This window comes from Vidua chalybeata, chromosome 26 (assembly GCF_026979565.1).
Source record: "Vidua chalybeata isolate OUT-0048 chromosome 26, bVidCha1 merged haplotype, whole genome shotgun sequence".
Lineage (NCBI taxonomy): Eukaryota > Metazoa > Chordata > Aves > Passeriformes > Viduidae > Vidua > Vidua chalybeata.
In genome coordinates, this window is record NC_071555.1 from 5796235 (window position 1) to 5809820 (window position 13586).

General features: G+C 51.5%; 1 protein-coding gene across 6 annotated transcripts in view; it reads left to right on the forward strand.

Moving 5' to 3' along the window:
* LOC128800185 (corticotropin-releasing factor receptor 1) overlaps positions 1 to 11997 on the forward strand; it is a 30584-nt gene extending 18587 nt beyond the window's left edge. The window contains exons 1-13 of one of the 6 annotated variants that reach the window (XM_053965201.1): positions 107 to 184; positions 430 to 549; positions 1697 to 1782; positions 2624 to 2666; positions 2759 to 2865; positions 3213 to 3333; positions 3812 to 3965; positions 4203 to 4263; positions 5619 to 5691; positions 6768 to 6853; positions 8255 to 8390; positions 8582 to 8623; positions 9281 to 11984. In XM_053965201.1, the coding sequence (XP_053821176.1) occupies positions 526 to 549; positions 1697 to 1782; positions 2624 to 2666; positions 2759 to 2865; positions 3213 to 3333; positions 3812 to 3965; positions 4203 to 4263; positions 5619 to 5691; positions 6768 to 6853; positions 8255 to 8390; positions 8582 to 8623; positions 9281 to 9421 (1074 nt within the window). In that variant the 5' untranslated portion in view covers positions 107 to 184; positions 430 to 525 and the 3' untranslated portion in view covers positions 9422 to 11984. Of the gene's footprint in view, positions 1 to 15; positions 46 to 106; positions 185 to 429; positions 550 to 1696; positions 1783 to 1987; positions 2029 to 2623; positions 2667 to 2758; positions 2866 to 3212; positions 3334 to 3811; positions 3966 to 4202; positions 4264 to 5618; positions 5692 to 6767; positions 6854 to 8254; positions 8391 to 8581; positions 8624 to 9280 lie in introns of those variants that run through there. The other 5 variants (XM_053965199.1, XM_053965200.1, XM_053965197.1 and 2 more) reach the window with 5 other exon arrangements.
* The last annotated feature ends 1589 nt before the right edge of the window (positions 11998 to 13586 follow it).

Below are 13586 nucleotides of genomic sequence, written 5' to 3' on the forward strand. Positions count from 1 at the left end.
AGGAAGCTGATTGGATGGTAGGATGAATGGACGGCAACATGGTAGGTAAGCCAGCCAATGGGTGCCTTCTTTCTGTTAAATTCTGTTAAGTTTTGGTTTGGTTTCAGTTATGTCAGGTTAAAACTAAAGGTGTAAAAAGGGGCCGATCTTACAATAAGGCAATCTCCTTTGGATGCATAAGGGGGTCTGTGTTGCTTTGTTCCCACTGCTACAAGTCATGGCCAGGATGATTCAACCAGCCCTTGCAAGTGTTTCACAGCCCCCATTTGGTGTCTGCCACGAGGGTTTTCTGGGGGCTGAGCTTGTGGTGACCCATCAGCTGATGCAGCAGTCCCAGCTCTCCAGCCAAATCCTGACCTTTCAATGGCCTGGAAGTGTCCCATGGTGGCCCACATGCCTCTGCTGACCCTGTGCTCTTGGTCCTTGCAGGTCCCCAGTGCAACGCCTCAGTGGACCTGATCGGCACATGCTGGCCCCGGAGCGCGGTGGGGCAGCTGGTGGCTCGGCCCTGCCCCGAGTACTTCTATGGCGTGCGGTACAACACCACCAGTAAGAGGGGCAGCACTGCTGGGGACACGGCGGGCGAGGGTTCTGGGACACAAGTGACAATACACCTCTGGGAACAAAGCTCATCAACCATAAAGAAAACAGTACCTCAGGCCCCAGATTTCAGGGAGGGTCATTTCAGAGAAGCAGCTTTATAAGCAGGTCCTCCTGGGAGGAGGAAAGGTCTGATGTCCCCATTTTGGGGACACAGGCAGAGGAGTAATCCTGCCCTGCCCTTGGAGGTGGTACAGGGGTCTGAAGCCCCCAGCTGAACAAAGACTGGCGGACTTTGAATGTTGTCTTCTCCTGGCACAGGTGGTTGCGCTGTCACTGCCAGTGACATGCTGGGAGTAGAGGATGTAGCGATATGAAAAGTGCCCAAAGTCATTCCTAGCATAAGGTTGTGTTTCTGACCACCCAAGTGCTGCTTTTGATGAAAGAAATACCTTGCTTCTCACAAAAAACATAGATTTTTTCCATCCTGCACATTCTTGCAGCTATGGAGGATGGCACAGACACACAGCTCCTGCTTTGTGGTGCCTCCTGTGCCGCTGTAAGAGCCTCTCTGCATTAATCACAACTTGAGCCTGTCTCTGAGCCCTTCCCATCCCATCACCCTGATGAGGCTCACAGCCTCCTGTTAATGGAAACCCAGTCTCACCCCAGTGCTGGCATTGCCCCACTGCTGATACCAATGACAGATTCTCTGGGGTGCCTGGGCCATTCCTTCCCCATCAGCCTCGACACCTACTGTCCTTGCTGGGAGGCAAAAAACCTCCTAATTCAGAGAGCTAAGTGAAACTTTATACTGCCATCTTAGCAGAGAGCCTGGGCTGGCACATGATCACCCAAGCAAACAGCAGAGTGAAAGGGAAGAGTCTAACTGGTGCTGCTTCTGCTGCATCCCTGTCTGTGGTGAGGAGGTGTTGGGGTCCTGCAGTGCCAAAGGCAGAGCTGGTGCAGACCCAAAACTCTTGAGTGGGTCTGAAATATTCCAAGGATTTTGGTTCTGCTATTGTGACCAAGGCAGTAGCTGAGCTGCCTTCAAAGCAGAAGATGCCAGGCCTGGCCTGAGTAGTGACAGTCAGGTCACAAGCCTGTGCCTATCCTCATGCTCTGTTAACCCTTGGATGGGCATTCTCTCTTTCAGATAATGGGTACAGGGAATGCCTCGCGAACGGGAGCTGGGCAGCACGTGTCAACTACTCCCAGTGCCAGGAGATCCTCAGTGAAGAGGTAGGAGCTTGGGAGTCCCTGGGCTCTTGGCAAGAGGGCAAGAGACAGGTGATGGAGTTTTGAAAGGCAACAGCATCCAGGCCAGGAATGGCCTATGGAAGCTGAGGGCTGAGCATGCAGCAGCATTCCAGTGACAAAGTTGCACATGGCAATTATGACCCCTTTGTGATTTGGATTTTTATTCCCCATCAGAAATAAAGCCATGCCTGTTTCCATCCCCATTAAAAATCCAAGAGGATTGCCAAGGTGAGATCCCCAGGGCCTCTGGGTACAGATCAGCCCTGTCACTTTCCTGCAGCTCCCTCCTGACACAGCACTCAGTGAAAACCCCATCCTTCCCTGCTGGCAGTGAAATAAAGGATATATTTAGGAAGCTGAAAAAGATAAAAGAATGGGGATCAAGCCCCTGAGTAAGTCAAGCCACCCCTTGAAGCAGAGGAGGAGATATGAGTTTGTCATTTGCAGTTGATATCAACTCTGGTATTTAAGATGCTGATATCTCTTGCCAGGAATGTTTTTTTCACTCACTTAATTGCTTATTTACTGATTGGATGAGTGCCTAACAGCAGGAGTGATCAATTAATTCAATTATCACTCACACTTTCCTCTGCCCGAATTCATCCTAGCCTCTCAGTTGCCCCCAGGGTAACGGGGGATGAACTGAGATATAAGATTCCAGTGAGCTTAGCTGAGTTCCAGCAGGGTTTCCCCAGAGGAGGGGTTAGAATGTCCCAGCATTGAGCTGTCCTGTAAGCTGCTCTGGTACAAGTGAGATGTGAAACCAGGCTGGTTCCTTCCCACATCAGCCCCATCTCCTTCCCTTCCCACTGTCCTGTCCCAGGGTGAGCTCCAATGGCTTCCTGAAAAAGGGCCCAGAATTTGAGGTACTGCTGCCAAAGGTGATGTGGCGGAGGAGGTGGGTTTGTGCTAGTACCAGGGCTGCTGTTGACTCTCTGCCCATCTCCCCTACTCCCAGAAGAAGAGCAAGCTGCATTACCACATCGCTGTCATCATCAACTACCTGGGCCACTGTGTTTCGCTGGGGGCCCTCCTCGTGGCCTTTGTCCTCTTCATGCGCCTGCGGTGAGTGACAAACCTGCTGCCGTGTTCCTGCAAGGTCATCTCGGGCAGGGGTGGACCCAGCTCCTGTGCTTTGCCATCTACTCTGCCACAGCCACTGCCCTCCAGGCTGGAGGGATCCTGCCTGTGTCAGGGTTGTTTTTCTTTTGCTGCTTTTTTAAAGCACCTAGTTACGGAGGCAGAGGGTCCTCCTTGGTGCCTTCCACCTCCTGGTCTTCTTCCTGCCCTCCTCACCCAGGGCATGGTCCCAGCAGGTCACCCTTGGGGTCCCAACAGAGACACTCAGCTCTACAAACAGCACTGTCCCCAGTCCCCCTCCTCTGATGGTGCCTTGTTCCACCCTTCTCCAGGAGTATCCGGTGCCTGCGAAACATCATCCACTGGAACCTGATCACAGCCTTCATCCTACGCAATGCCACGTGGTTCGTGGTGCAGCTCACCATGAACCCAGAGGTGCATGAGAGCAATGTGGTAGGTGCAGCTCTTCCAGGCTGAGCCCAGTCCTGAGCAGTTGGGGTGTGTGAGGACCCTGGAGATCACAGAAACACAAAGTAGTTTGGGTCTGAAGGGACCTTAAGGATCATTTAGTTCCAACCCCCCTGCCATGGGACACCTTCACTATCCCAGGTTGCTCCAAGTCCCATCCAACCTGGCCTTGGACACTTCCAGGGATGGAGCAGCCACAGCTTCTCTGGGCAACCTGTTCCAAGGCCTCACCACCTTGCCAGGGAAGAATTTTTGCCCTAAACCTACTCTCTTTCAGTTTGAAGTCACTAAAATGTGGCTACAAAAGCAACTTCAGAGAACAAATAGGGCTGGCTGGTGGTTGGCAGGCACCCCATGTGTATGCGAAACACGGGTTTGATTGCTCTGCCAGGGTCTGTGCTGCTCCGTGCATTGCTTGCACCACTGTGACACAGAGCTTGACAGGCTCCACATCTCCTGACAGGTTTGGTGCCGCTTGGTCACTGCTGCCTACAATTACTTCCATGTCACCAACTTTTTCTGGATGTTCGGCGAGGGTTGCTATCTGCACACAGCCATCGTGCTCACGTACTCCACGGACAAGCTCCGCAAGTGGATGTTCATCTGCATCGGCTGGTGTGAGTTCCAGGCTTCCCCTCACCCAGTGGTCCCCAGGGTTTAATGATGGGTGATGCCCCCTCCAGCCTCTGCTCCAGTTCTTCTTGCACACAAAGAGCTTCAAAAAGGAGCAGGAGGATGGGATTTGCATGGACACCTCATCTCACTGGGTGGTTTGTGTGTGAGAAATCCTCTGTTATGGTCTGGTTTTGTGGCAACCTTGCACCTCTGAGACTGAGCTGTGTGTTCCCCTGCAGGTATCCCTTTTCCCATCATCGTTGCCTGGGCCATTGGGAAGCTCTACTACGACAATGAGAAGTGAGCCTGATTACTCTTATCCTCCATTCTTCTTTCTATCCCAAATCCTCAGGGATCAGTTGTGTCAGGAATTCTGTCAGGGAAGAAAAAAAGGATAATATTCTTCCATTCTTTGTTTTATCCCACCTCTCAACTCTCTGCAGCACAAGCCCTGCCCCTGCTTGTTTCTCCTCAAAAGGCAAATGTGATTTTTACGGGGAAAAAGAGATTAAACCAGATTTCCTACAATAAGTTTGCCAAAGGGAGCTGGGATTTAACCAGCAGAGATCTAAATTACCCCCAGCTGAGCCATTTTCACAGGCACCTGCTGATGAAGGTCTTAACAGGTACCTGAGAGTTCATCCCAGAGTGGGAAGTTGAAAGGAGCCCATGGAGATGAATGGCAGCTTGTTCTGTTTTCCAGAGGTAGTTTTCCCTCCTGACTGCAGAAGTCCCATGCTACTCACACAGGCACTGATTGAACAACCCTGACAAGGTCCTCCCAGGACAGGGATACACCTGAGTGAGCTCCTGCAGGGTTTGCTGAGGACAGAGCTGACCCAGACCTGTGTGTGAGGTTATGGAGAATCATGGAATGTCCTGAGCTGGAAGGAACCCACAAGGAACATCCAGTCCAGCCCCTGGCTCTGCACAGACACCCCAACAATCCCACCCTGTGCATCCTTGAGAGCATTGCCCAGAAGCTCCTGGAGCTCTGGCAGCCTTGGAGCTGTAACCATTTCCTGGGGAGCCTGTTCAGTGCCCAAGCACCCTCTGGAGGAAGAACTTTTCCTCCTATCCACCCCAAATTCCCCTATGACACAACCTCAGGCCCTTTCCTTGGGTTCTGCCCCTGTCACAGGGAGCAGAGATGGGGGCTGCCCCTGGGGAGGAGCTGGAGCCCCTGATGAAGTCTGAACTCAGTCACCTCTGCCCCAGCTGAACATTACAAATGTCCTCAGTAGCTTCTCATGTGGCCCCTCCAGACTGCTCCCCATCTTCATGTCCTTCCTTTGGATGCTCTCTAATGGCTTCAGATCTTTCTTACATTGTTGTGCCCAAAACTGCCCACAGCATACGAGGTGAGGCAGAACAGAGTGGGGACAGTCACCTCCTTTGTGAGGAGGGTGTCCCTGCTTGTCCTGCAGTAACCAGCTCCCACATCCATATGGGGCCCATAAACACTCCCCACAAGCCCACACACACTTGCTTTTACTGAGCTCCCAGGGAAGCTATTCCACAATGGCTACAGCATTTTGAGCTTTAGTGCTTTCACCTAACAGACAGTGACTTACAGAGACTGTGCAAGGACAGGAGTCTATCCGGGTCACTCCCATGTCAGCCTTGTCCCTGACACCGCTGTCCTTGCCTTGCAGGTGCTGGTTTGGGAAGCGAGCAGGTGTTTATACTGACTACATTTACCAAGGCCCCATGATCCTGGTGCTTCTGGTAAGAGCAAAGTGACCTTTTGTGTGCTAAATAGAGTCCTTCTGTGTGCAGGTGGGACACAGCTGCTTCTGTACAGGGTATTGCCCCCTCCTTTAGCTTCACTCTGCTGGGGCTGGTTCTGCTGCCCCACAGCAGCATTGTGCCCAAACTGCCCCTTGCCCTTGAGGGGTGGGCTGCAGAAGGAGCCTGGAAACCTCACTCTGACAGGGGTGTCCTGTCAGCAGACCCAACATGCATCTGTAGGTCCCTCCATCCCTGCATGGCACGGTTTGGGTGTGGGTGGATGCTTTGCCAAGCATTTGCAGAAGCCTGGGATCCTTGACTCCATTCCCTGATCCTGATTCCACCTCTCTGTTCCTGATCCCCAGCTGAGTAGCTGTGCTTGATCCAAGGGTCACGTGGATGGGGCTTTGTCTTTTGGGGAGGGGCAAAGAAAAGCAGAGGTGGCAGGTCACAAGCTGGGGGTCCAACCTGTGTTTGCAAGAGGAAAACCAAAGTTCCAAAACTATTCCTTCCTCCTTGCCCAGTGCTGAGAAAACTCAAGGGAGTAAAAATCACCAGCATGATGGAATGCTCATGCTCCTGCTTCCCATGATCCTGCTTCCCATTTCCCATCCAGGCATGATTCTGCTTCCTATTTCTCAGCCCGTCAGGCAGCCAGGCCACTACTAATTCCTGTCAGTTGTGCTCAGCTCCAAAGACTCCTTCCCATTCCCTCATTAGTGATTTGGCAGCCAAGAGAGCGACTGGGCAAACCCTGGATGTGATGACAGCCACTCTCTACCTTAGATTCTTCCTGCTTTTTCACCTTCAGCCGTTCCTCTAGCACTTTTCCTTCCTTGGCAATCTCCTGGCATGCCCTGCTGCCCTGATCCCCTGACCAAACTCCTAAGTCTTATTGTTCAACTGTTTTTACAAAAGACAGACATCCTCTCATGGTGCATGGAAGGCAGTAGATCAGGTTCAAGAGGAAACATTCCCATTTCCCCAGCCCCCCCCTTCCCCCTGCCATTGCAGAAGAAACAGGAGGAAATACTGAGGGAGCAGACGCTAACCAGTGACCCTGTTCCTCCCAGATCAACTTCATCTTTCTATTCAACATTGTCCGAATCCTCATGACGAAGCTCCGAGCTTCAACCACGTCAGAGACAATCCAGTACAGGTAAGAGCATGAGCGACCCTGCCAGAAGCCAACCTAGGAACCAGGTTCTCTCATGATTAGTGGGGATGGGACCAGCCCCATTAGCCAGGTAGCAAGGGGATGGGAGCATGGACAGACACCTAAGAGCACCTCAAATGCTCTTTGGAGGCACATGGTCATTAAATCTGGCCAGGGAGAGCCTTGTGATGTAGAGTGTGGATGGCTGTTTCTGCCTTTGAAGTGAACCTTTGGGATTTGAGTCTCTTTGCAAAAGCCTGTTCTGGTGGGACCTGGTGAGCTCTTCAGGCTGGGAGCTGCAAATCCTGGCATGGAGGTGAGAATTAAATCACTGCTTGACAGAAAAGCAAAAGCTGAGGAAGCTGATGAATCGATGCCACCCCAACACCTCCCTGTAAAGAAGACAGTACTCCCACAGCACAAGGCAGGAAGATTTAACCCCTCCTTGCCTGTTGGGGAATATTTTGCAGACAACATAAGAGGTGCATGGTTAGAGCAGCTCTCTAGAGTACCTGGAATAGAAGACACTTTGGGCGTCATCATTGCCTCTGTCTGGATCATTTTCTGGGCAGGAATTGGGGAATCTTGCTGTGTGCCAGGTCAAGAGAAGCTGGTTTGACATGGAGGGTGGCTTTTTCAGCTGAGAAAGGAAAAATTCTGGTTCTGTTCTTGGGAAAGCTACACCAGTGAATGTGCTATACTGTAGTTTTCCAGCTCCTGTACTTAGTTCCCTCCAGCTCCTCCATGTCATCAGCCCATTTGTGTCAGGGACCGTTCTGTCCTCTAAATCAGAGTTGCAAAACAGGTCCCAGACCCCCTCCCTCCCTGCCCAGCTCAGACCCTCCAGGGATGACCATCTACTGTTGGAATCTGTCCATTAATAGGATTTTTTTAAGCAAAAAGTGATGAATTGGCATTGTTCTTGTCCCCTGATCCAAAGGAATGAGGTGCCAAGCCCCTATCCTTCCCACACTCTCTGTAGCAGCACTATGATTTTTCACAAACTGTACTTGTAATCTCATCAAGATATCAAACTAATTACCTGAGGTAAGGTTTCCACAAACTCATGTTGAAGGGTGTGAATTATTTTACCCTCCTTAATTCCTTTTTAATTGAGCTGTAGATCAGCCAAGCAATCATTCCATGCCAGCTCAAGGTCAGGCCTCTGCTCTCCACTGCCCTTTTCAGGGTGGAGAAGCAGAGCAGGGGCCCAGTGCTCAAACCAGCCCAGTCCCTTGGGAACTGCACTGGAAAACCACCCAACTTGGCTCCATCCTCCCCTAGTCACTGGTTTTCAAGTCCCAGCAGACCAGTCCAAGCCATGCTGGTGCTGGGAGTGGGATGGGCAGAGTCCTTGTGCACAGGGCTGCACTGTAGCAGCTCAGGTCCCTATTTTCTCCCTAGGAAAGCAGTCAAGGCTACACTGGTGCTGCTGCCCTTGCTGGGGATCACCTACATGCTGTTCTTTGTCAACCCCGGGGAGGATGAGATCTCCAGGATAGTCTTCATCTACTTCAACTCCTTTCTGGAATCTTTCCAGGTAATGGTCCTCCACACTGGCTTCCATCCCAGTCCTCTCACCAAGGGATGTGGAGGAGCCCATCCTGGCTGATGTCTCATCCCACTTCTGCCCCCTCCCAAAACCAGACACCCCCAAACCCCAGAGCTGTTCCAAAGCTCCTGGCTCAGGGGTACCTGTTGGCTGTGATTCTGCTGCTTGTCTCCTTCCAGGGCTTCTTCGTCTCTGTCTTCTACTGCTTCCTGAACAGTGAGGTGAGCACAGTGGGCTGGGGTTTTTTGTGGGGGCCTACACCCTTCCTTGCAAGCAGACAAGTTCAGCACAAGGCTCTACTGCTGCACAGGGCTTGGAGGGTGCTGGTCCCTAATTCCTCATCTGAAGGTCTTTGGTGATCGGAGTTGCTGCTTCACGTCCAGCCCTAGCTATACCTGCAGCCTCAGATTTTGCCAAGACAGGAATGGCTGCTGTCTGTCTCCTCCTCTGGAGGAGGAAAATCCACTCCCAAGAACAGATGCTCTCATGGTGCACCTGTGTGATTTGGTGCAGCAGAGCCAAGGGTCCTCCCCATTCCAGGGAAATCCTTCCCCAGGGTGAGCCCCATACATATGTGGATTGCACATGGATGAGAATATCTCCCAGGCTCTGACCCAAAACACAAACAGCAGAAAGCAAAGCAGCTGAGAGTAGAAGTGAATCCTGGGTCCAGATATTTGGGCCGCTCTTTCCTCTGCCTCCTCCAAATGCTCTCACACCTTTGCTGACTCAGGAAAGTTTACCCTGCATGAACCTGTTTTGTTAGCAAATCACATATCACTAATCCATTTTTGGCTGGAGGACTGAAGAGAAGGATGGCTGGTGCCTCTGAACAGCCTCTGTGTGATGACCAAATGTCCCTCATTCGTCTCGCCCAGGTGCGATCAGCCGTGCGGAAGCTGTGGCACCGGTGGCAGGACAAGCACTCCATCCGTGCCCGCGTGGCAAGGGCCATGTCCATCCCCACCTCCCCGACCCGCGTCAGCTTCCACAGCATCAAGCAATCCACGGCTGTCTGAGCCGGGAGCGAGAGGCCGCACCGGGAGCCAACATCCCCACTGGGACGTGGGGAGCCCCTGAGAGCGGGGCACGGCACAAGACCAGGTCCTCCCAGGACCAGCCCCGCAAGGAGAGCATGAACTCACTTGGTCATGGGACACCTGCACAGCTCCTGCCCCATGTGCTGGGCAGACCTGAAGGACAGGACAGCTGAGATGCTGCTTTGTCATCTCCCTGGCAGCTGTGTGACCTACTGGCATGGCAGAAAGAGCCAGAAGGACCTGGAGAGGTTGCAGCAGCTTTCTGCCAGCTCCATCCTGGGCATGATGTCTCGGGGTTTGGGCATGATTTATCAGGTTTGTCTGCTTTGAGGTGACAGGAAACCAGGTCATTGCTGGGACAGCTTATGGGGCTGATTCCCTGGGAAGCTGGGTCAGCCTTCCAGTGAGCACATGCTAGAATGTTGCTGGTAGGGGGGGACCCTCTAGAGAAGCCAAAGTCCTATGTGTTGGAAGGGGATGGATAGAGAGCCCTGGAGTGACTGTAGACATTGTTTCACGTGGCTGTGTTTTTGTAGCGCTGGGGTTGAGTTGTTCCCCTGTCACTTGCTCTGTCTCCTGGTGTCCTATAACTGCTGCTTGGTCTGACTAGGTCATTTCTCATCTAGACACCAAAGGTGGGGTAAAGCAGTGGGGTGGGAGAGGAGAGGTAACTCCCTCTCCCATGGGGATGGGTCCTAGGGGCTCTGAACAGCCGCACAGAGTTGGCTTGATCTGGAGGGAAACACAGGAATTAGTTAAATTCTCTGGTTCAGCCCAGATGGATCCACAGGTCTCTGCAAAGCTCTGGACCTCAGGCTGACTCCATGTCCCTGCTCAGAGGGTGGAAAGGTGAGGGAGCCCTGCAGTGGAGTGGTGGCTGAAGGCCCCAAAGGTAGGTACTGCAGGGACAGGCCCTGGCTCTGCCCCCTCCTGCTTGCCCTGCTTTTACCTGGGCAGGTGGGCCCAGTGCCAAAGCTGCTCCTTGCTCTTGTGCAGGGGATGGCACCAAACCATCCCCACACTGGGGTTAAGTGCCTTGGAGGAGCAGCAGCCTCCTTTCCTCCCTTCCCTCTCTTCCTATCGCCCTCCCCATTCTGGGCACTCCAGACTGTCCCCAGTTCCCCCTCTCTCATTGCCCTCTTCCATGTGGTCACCAAAAGCAGCTGAGCAGAGAAGTGGATTTGCCTTGACCTCTTTGGAGCCACCTTTTCCTTGTCCCATACAAGGTCTGGGGATGCCCAGGCAGGAGACAGATTACAGCAGCTTTATGGGCTGTCTTCCCTCTGCATCCCAGGGATTTTGCCACTGGGGCCATACAGGGTCTGGTGTGAGCCCCTTCACGCTTCTCTGCCTCAGTTTTCCCACTATAAAGAACAGGCATAAATGTTTCCTGCCCTGGGGAGATTTAAGCATCTTTGAAATTGCAGTATTTTGTGATTTCCTCAGGATATACCACCAGAAAGGAATAAAATCTTGCATCTTTTTATTTAAAGAGAAGCATAGGGGAAAAAACTCTGGGTTCTTTCTTCAAACATTTGTGAAATTCAGTCGTTTGGAGCAAATTCCTCCCACTTCCCTCCCATTTTGATTTTCTACCTGCATGTCTACAGTGCAGCAAAACTGGAGATAACCCATTGACTCCAATAATCTGCTGGGAATAGCAACAGTTCCCAGTATGACACAGTGACCACAACAAGGACCATACCCTGCACATAGGGCACATTTCAGTCTTTGTTCAAGTTCAGCCACTGCCAACAGTCCCAAAAACTGCCCCTTCTTCAAAATATGGATGTGAAAAAGACCCCTTGAGTTATGCAATGGGAAAAGGGGCAGCTTCCAGCTCTATGGACACTTTCTGCTGGTGCCCTACAAGGAGTAGATTTGCTTCTTCTATGTCTTGGTTTCTCTGTTGGGTGCTTTGTCAGGAGCTAATAATGATCTGCTGGCAATGGAGAAGGGGCAATGTCCCAGAGAGCTTTTTTCCTCATTCCTGCAAGTGATGTTGCCAAAAAATGACGTGCTACATGTTCCATTTGGACTTTTCTAAAGTGGGGTCCTTTGGTGGAAAGAAGCTGGGAACTGAAAAACCAAAGAAAGAAACCCGAACAGGAGCATCTGTGTTCACATCACTGTTTTTCCCTTCTCCTCTTGGTGGTCTGCTCCAACTGATGTGACTTTGCTTTCCATAGCTGGAGTGTGTATTCTCAGTCTTGTTTGATTAAAAATACTTCAATTCCTCTTACAAGGACTTTTGGAGCATGTTTATCTTTTGGAAAAGACAACCCTGGCATGGGCCCTCCCCAGTTTCCATGGGATCATCCTCACACTGCAGTGGGCTCAGCATCCCACTAGTCCAGAGGCTTTTTTGTCTCCTTTCTACCCCAACTCCATGTGCCCAGAGCATGGAGGTGGCTCTCCACAAAGGTATCTACACCATCTCATCCAAGAGAATTCCACACGGGTTTTCCAGACAAGTACCATCAGGGATGGAGAAAGTCCTCCAGGTTTTCCCCCTTGGCAGGTGAGCTAATACAGAATAAAAATGTAATGTGCTTCACAGCAGGAGGGAGGGCCAATTAAACTCAACTTTCATTTCATACATCAATGTTTACAAGTGAAATTCAGACACAAACAGATTTCTGGTCAAGCTCTTCTGATGCAGAATTAATTTGTTCATCACACAGAGCCTTGGAGAACACTGTAATTTAGTAAGCACCATGCACATAAATAATAATTATGGGTTCCTGCTGATTGTGTGATTGTATTTAAACTTACCAAGTAACTCTGAGATTAATGACCTGCCAATCCAGTGCTCTTGACAAGGCTGAAGCCTCTTGGGATCTTCCTGTGTTAACCCTTTATGTTATCCTGGTACCTTTCAGGGCTGGGAAAAGCAAAACAGGAGTCCAAGGATGGGATCTCGTGCTGCTATGGGATACCCCAGTGGGATGATGCACAGGAGCTTCTCCAACACACTGAGATGGATTTTTATTTAGCTTGTTTATTTGGTTGGCACATTAAACCCACCATGAAGGTTGTCACCAGTCCTGGAGTCACTTCCCACCCTCAGCCCCACCACCTGGGATCAAAGTTTGGATGCCCTGAGATATAACCACAGCAAACCAAGGGCCAGGGTGGAGAAAACCTGCCCTCCAGAGCCTGAATGGAGGCAGAGAGAAGCTCATGAAGCTAATCCCCTGTGGAGGATCTGTGTCTTCATTACACCTTCCAACTAGGCTGCCCTTTGCTAATATCCCCACTGCCAGAGCCAGGACCTCCCAGTTCCATGGCACGTAAATGGGTTTATGGCTGGTATTTAAAGCAAAGTGGGACTGTCATTCCCCTTCCTCAAACAACACAGATCTGTCTGGTGGCCCACAGCTTTGGGCCATTTCTGAATGTTGAACCCTGCTGTACCTTCCCAGGCAGGTAAGGACTCTGGAACGGGTGGGAGGTTGGGAGGGAGAGGAAATCTTGTGGCAGTTTTACAGTCCAGTGGGTTCAGTGTGGCTTTCATCACTGTCCACCCCAAGATGCCTCTCATCTGTGATGTGTTGTCCTTTGAGCACTGCTAAACTCCCAAATAAGTATTTAATCCTTTAATTCCAATGCCCCCTCCTTCACTGCTCTCTCCAGCACGAGCCTCATGCTGGTATTTATCACCACAGTTGCAGTTAAATGGCTCTCAGACACACATGGTGGTGGTAGGAGACAGGCAGCTCTGCCACCCTCATGAACATTTCAAAGAGACATATTTTTCCAATTTGGAGGAAAACTAAAGATCAGAGACACAAGTGATTCCATGGGAGAGCTCATGTGCTCAGCCACAGAGAGAAGGATGCTTGAGGAGCCCCTGGACTGTACTGAAGGCAGCAGAGGTGTATGATCACACAGCCTGCTGAATTGGCACCTGCACAGAGCAGGGATGGGTTAATCCCACAACCAGGAATTCGTGGGCTCACCCACAACAGAGTCCATCCTCCCAGCTGGCGCCCTCATCCAGAGGGATGTGCACCAAGGACTGTCCAGGTTTTCCAGGTTTGCTTGGAAAAAGTTGCAGTCCCCAACCACCTGCTCCTAGGAGAGCCTCTGCAAGCACCGTGGCTGAGATCCCTGGCCCTGCCCTCCTCCCTGTCAGGCAAAA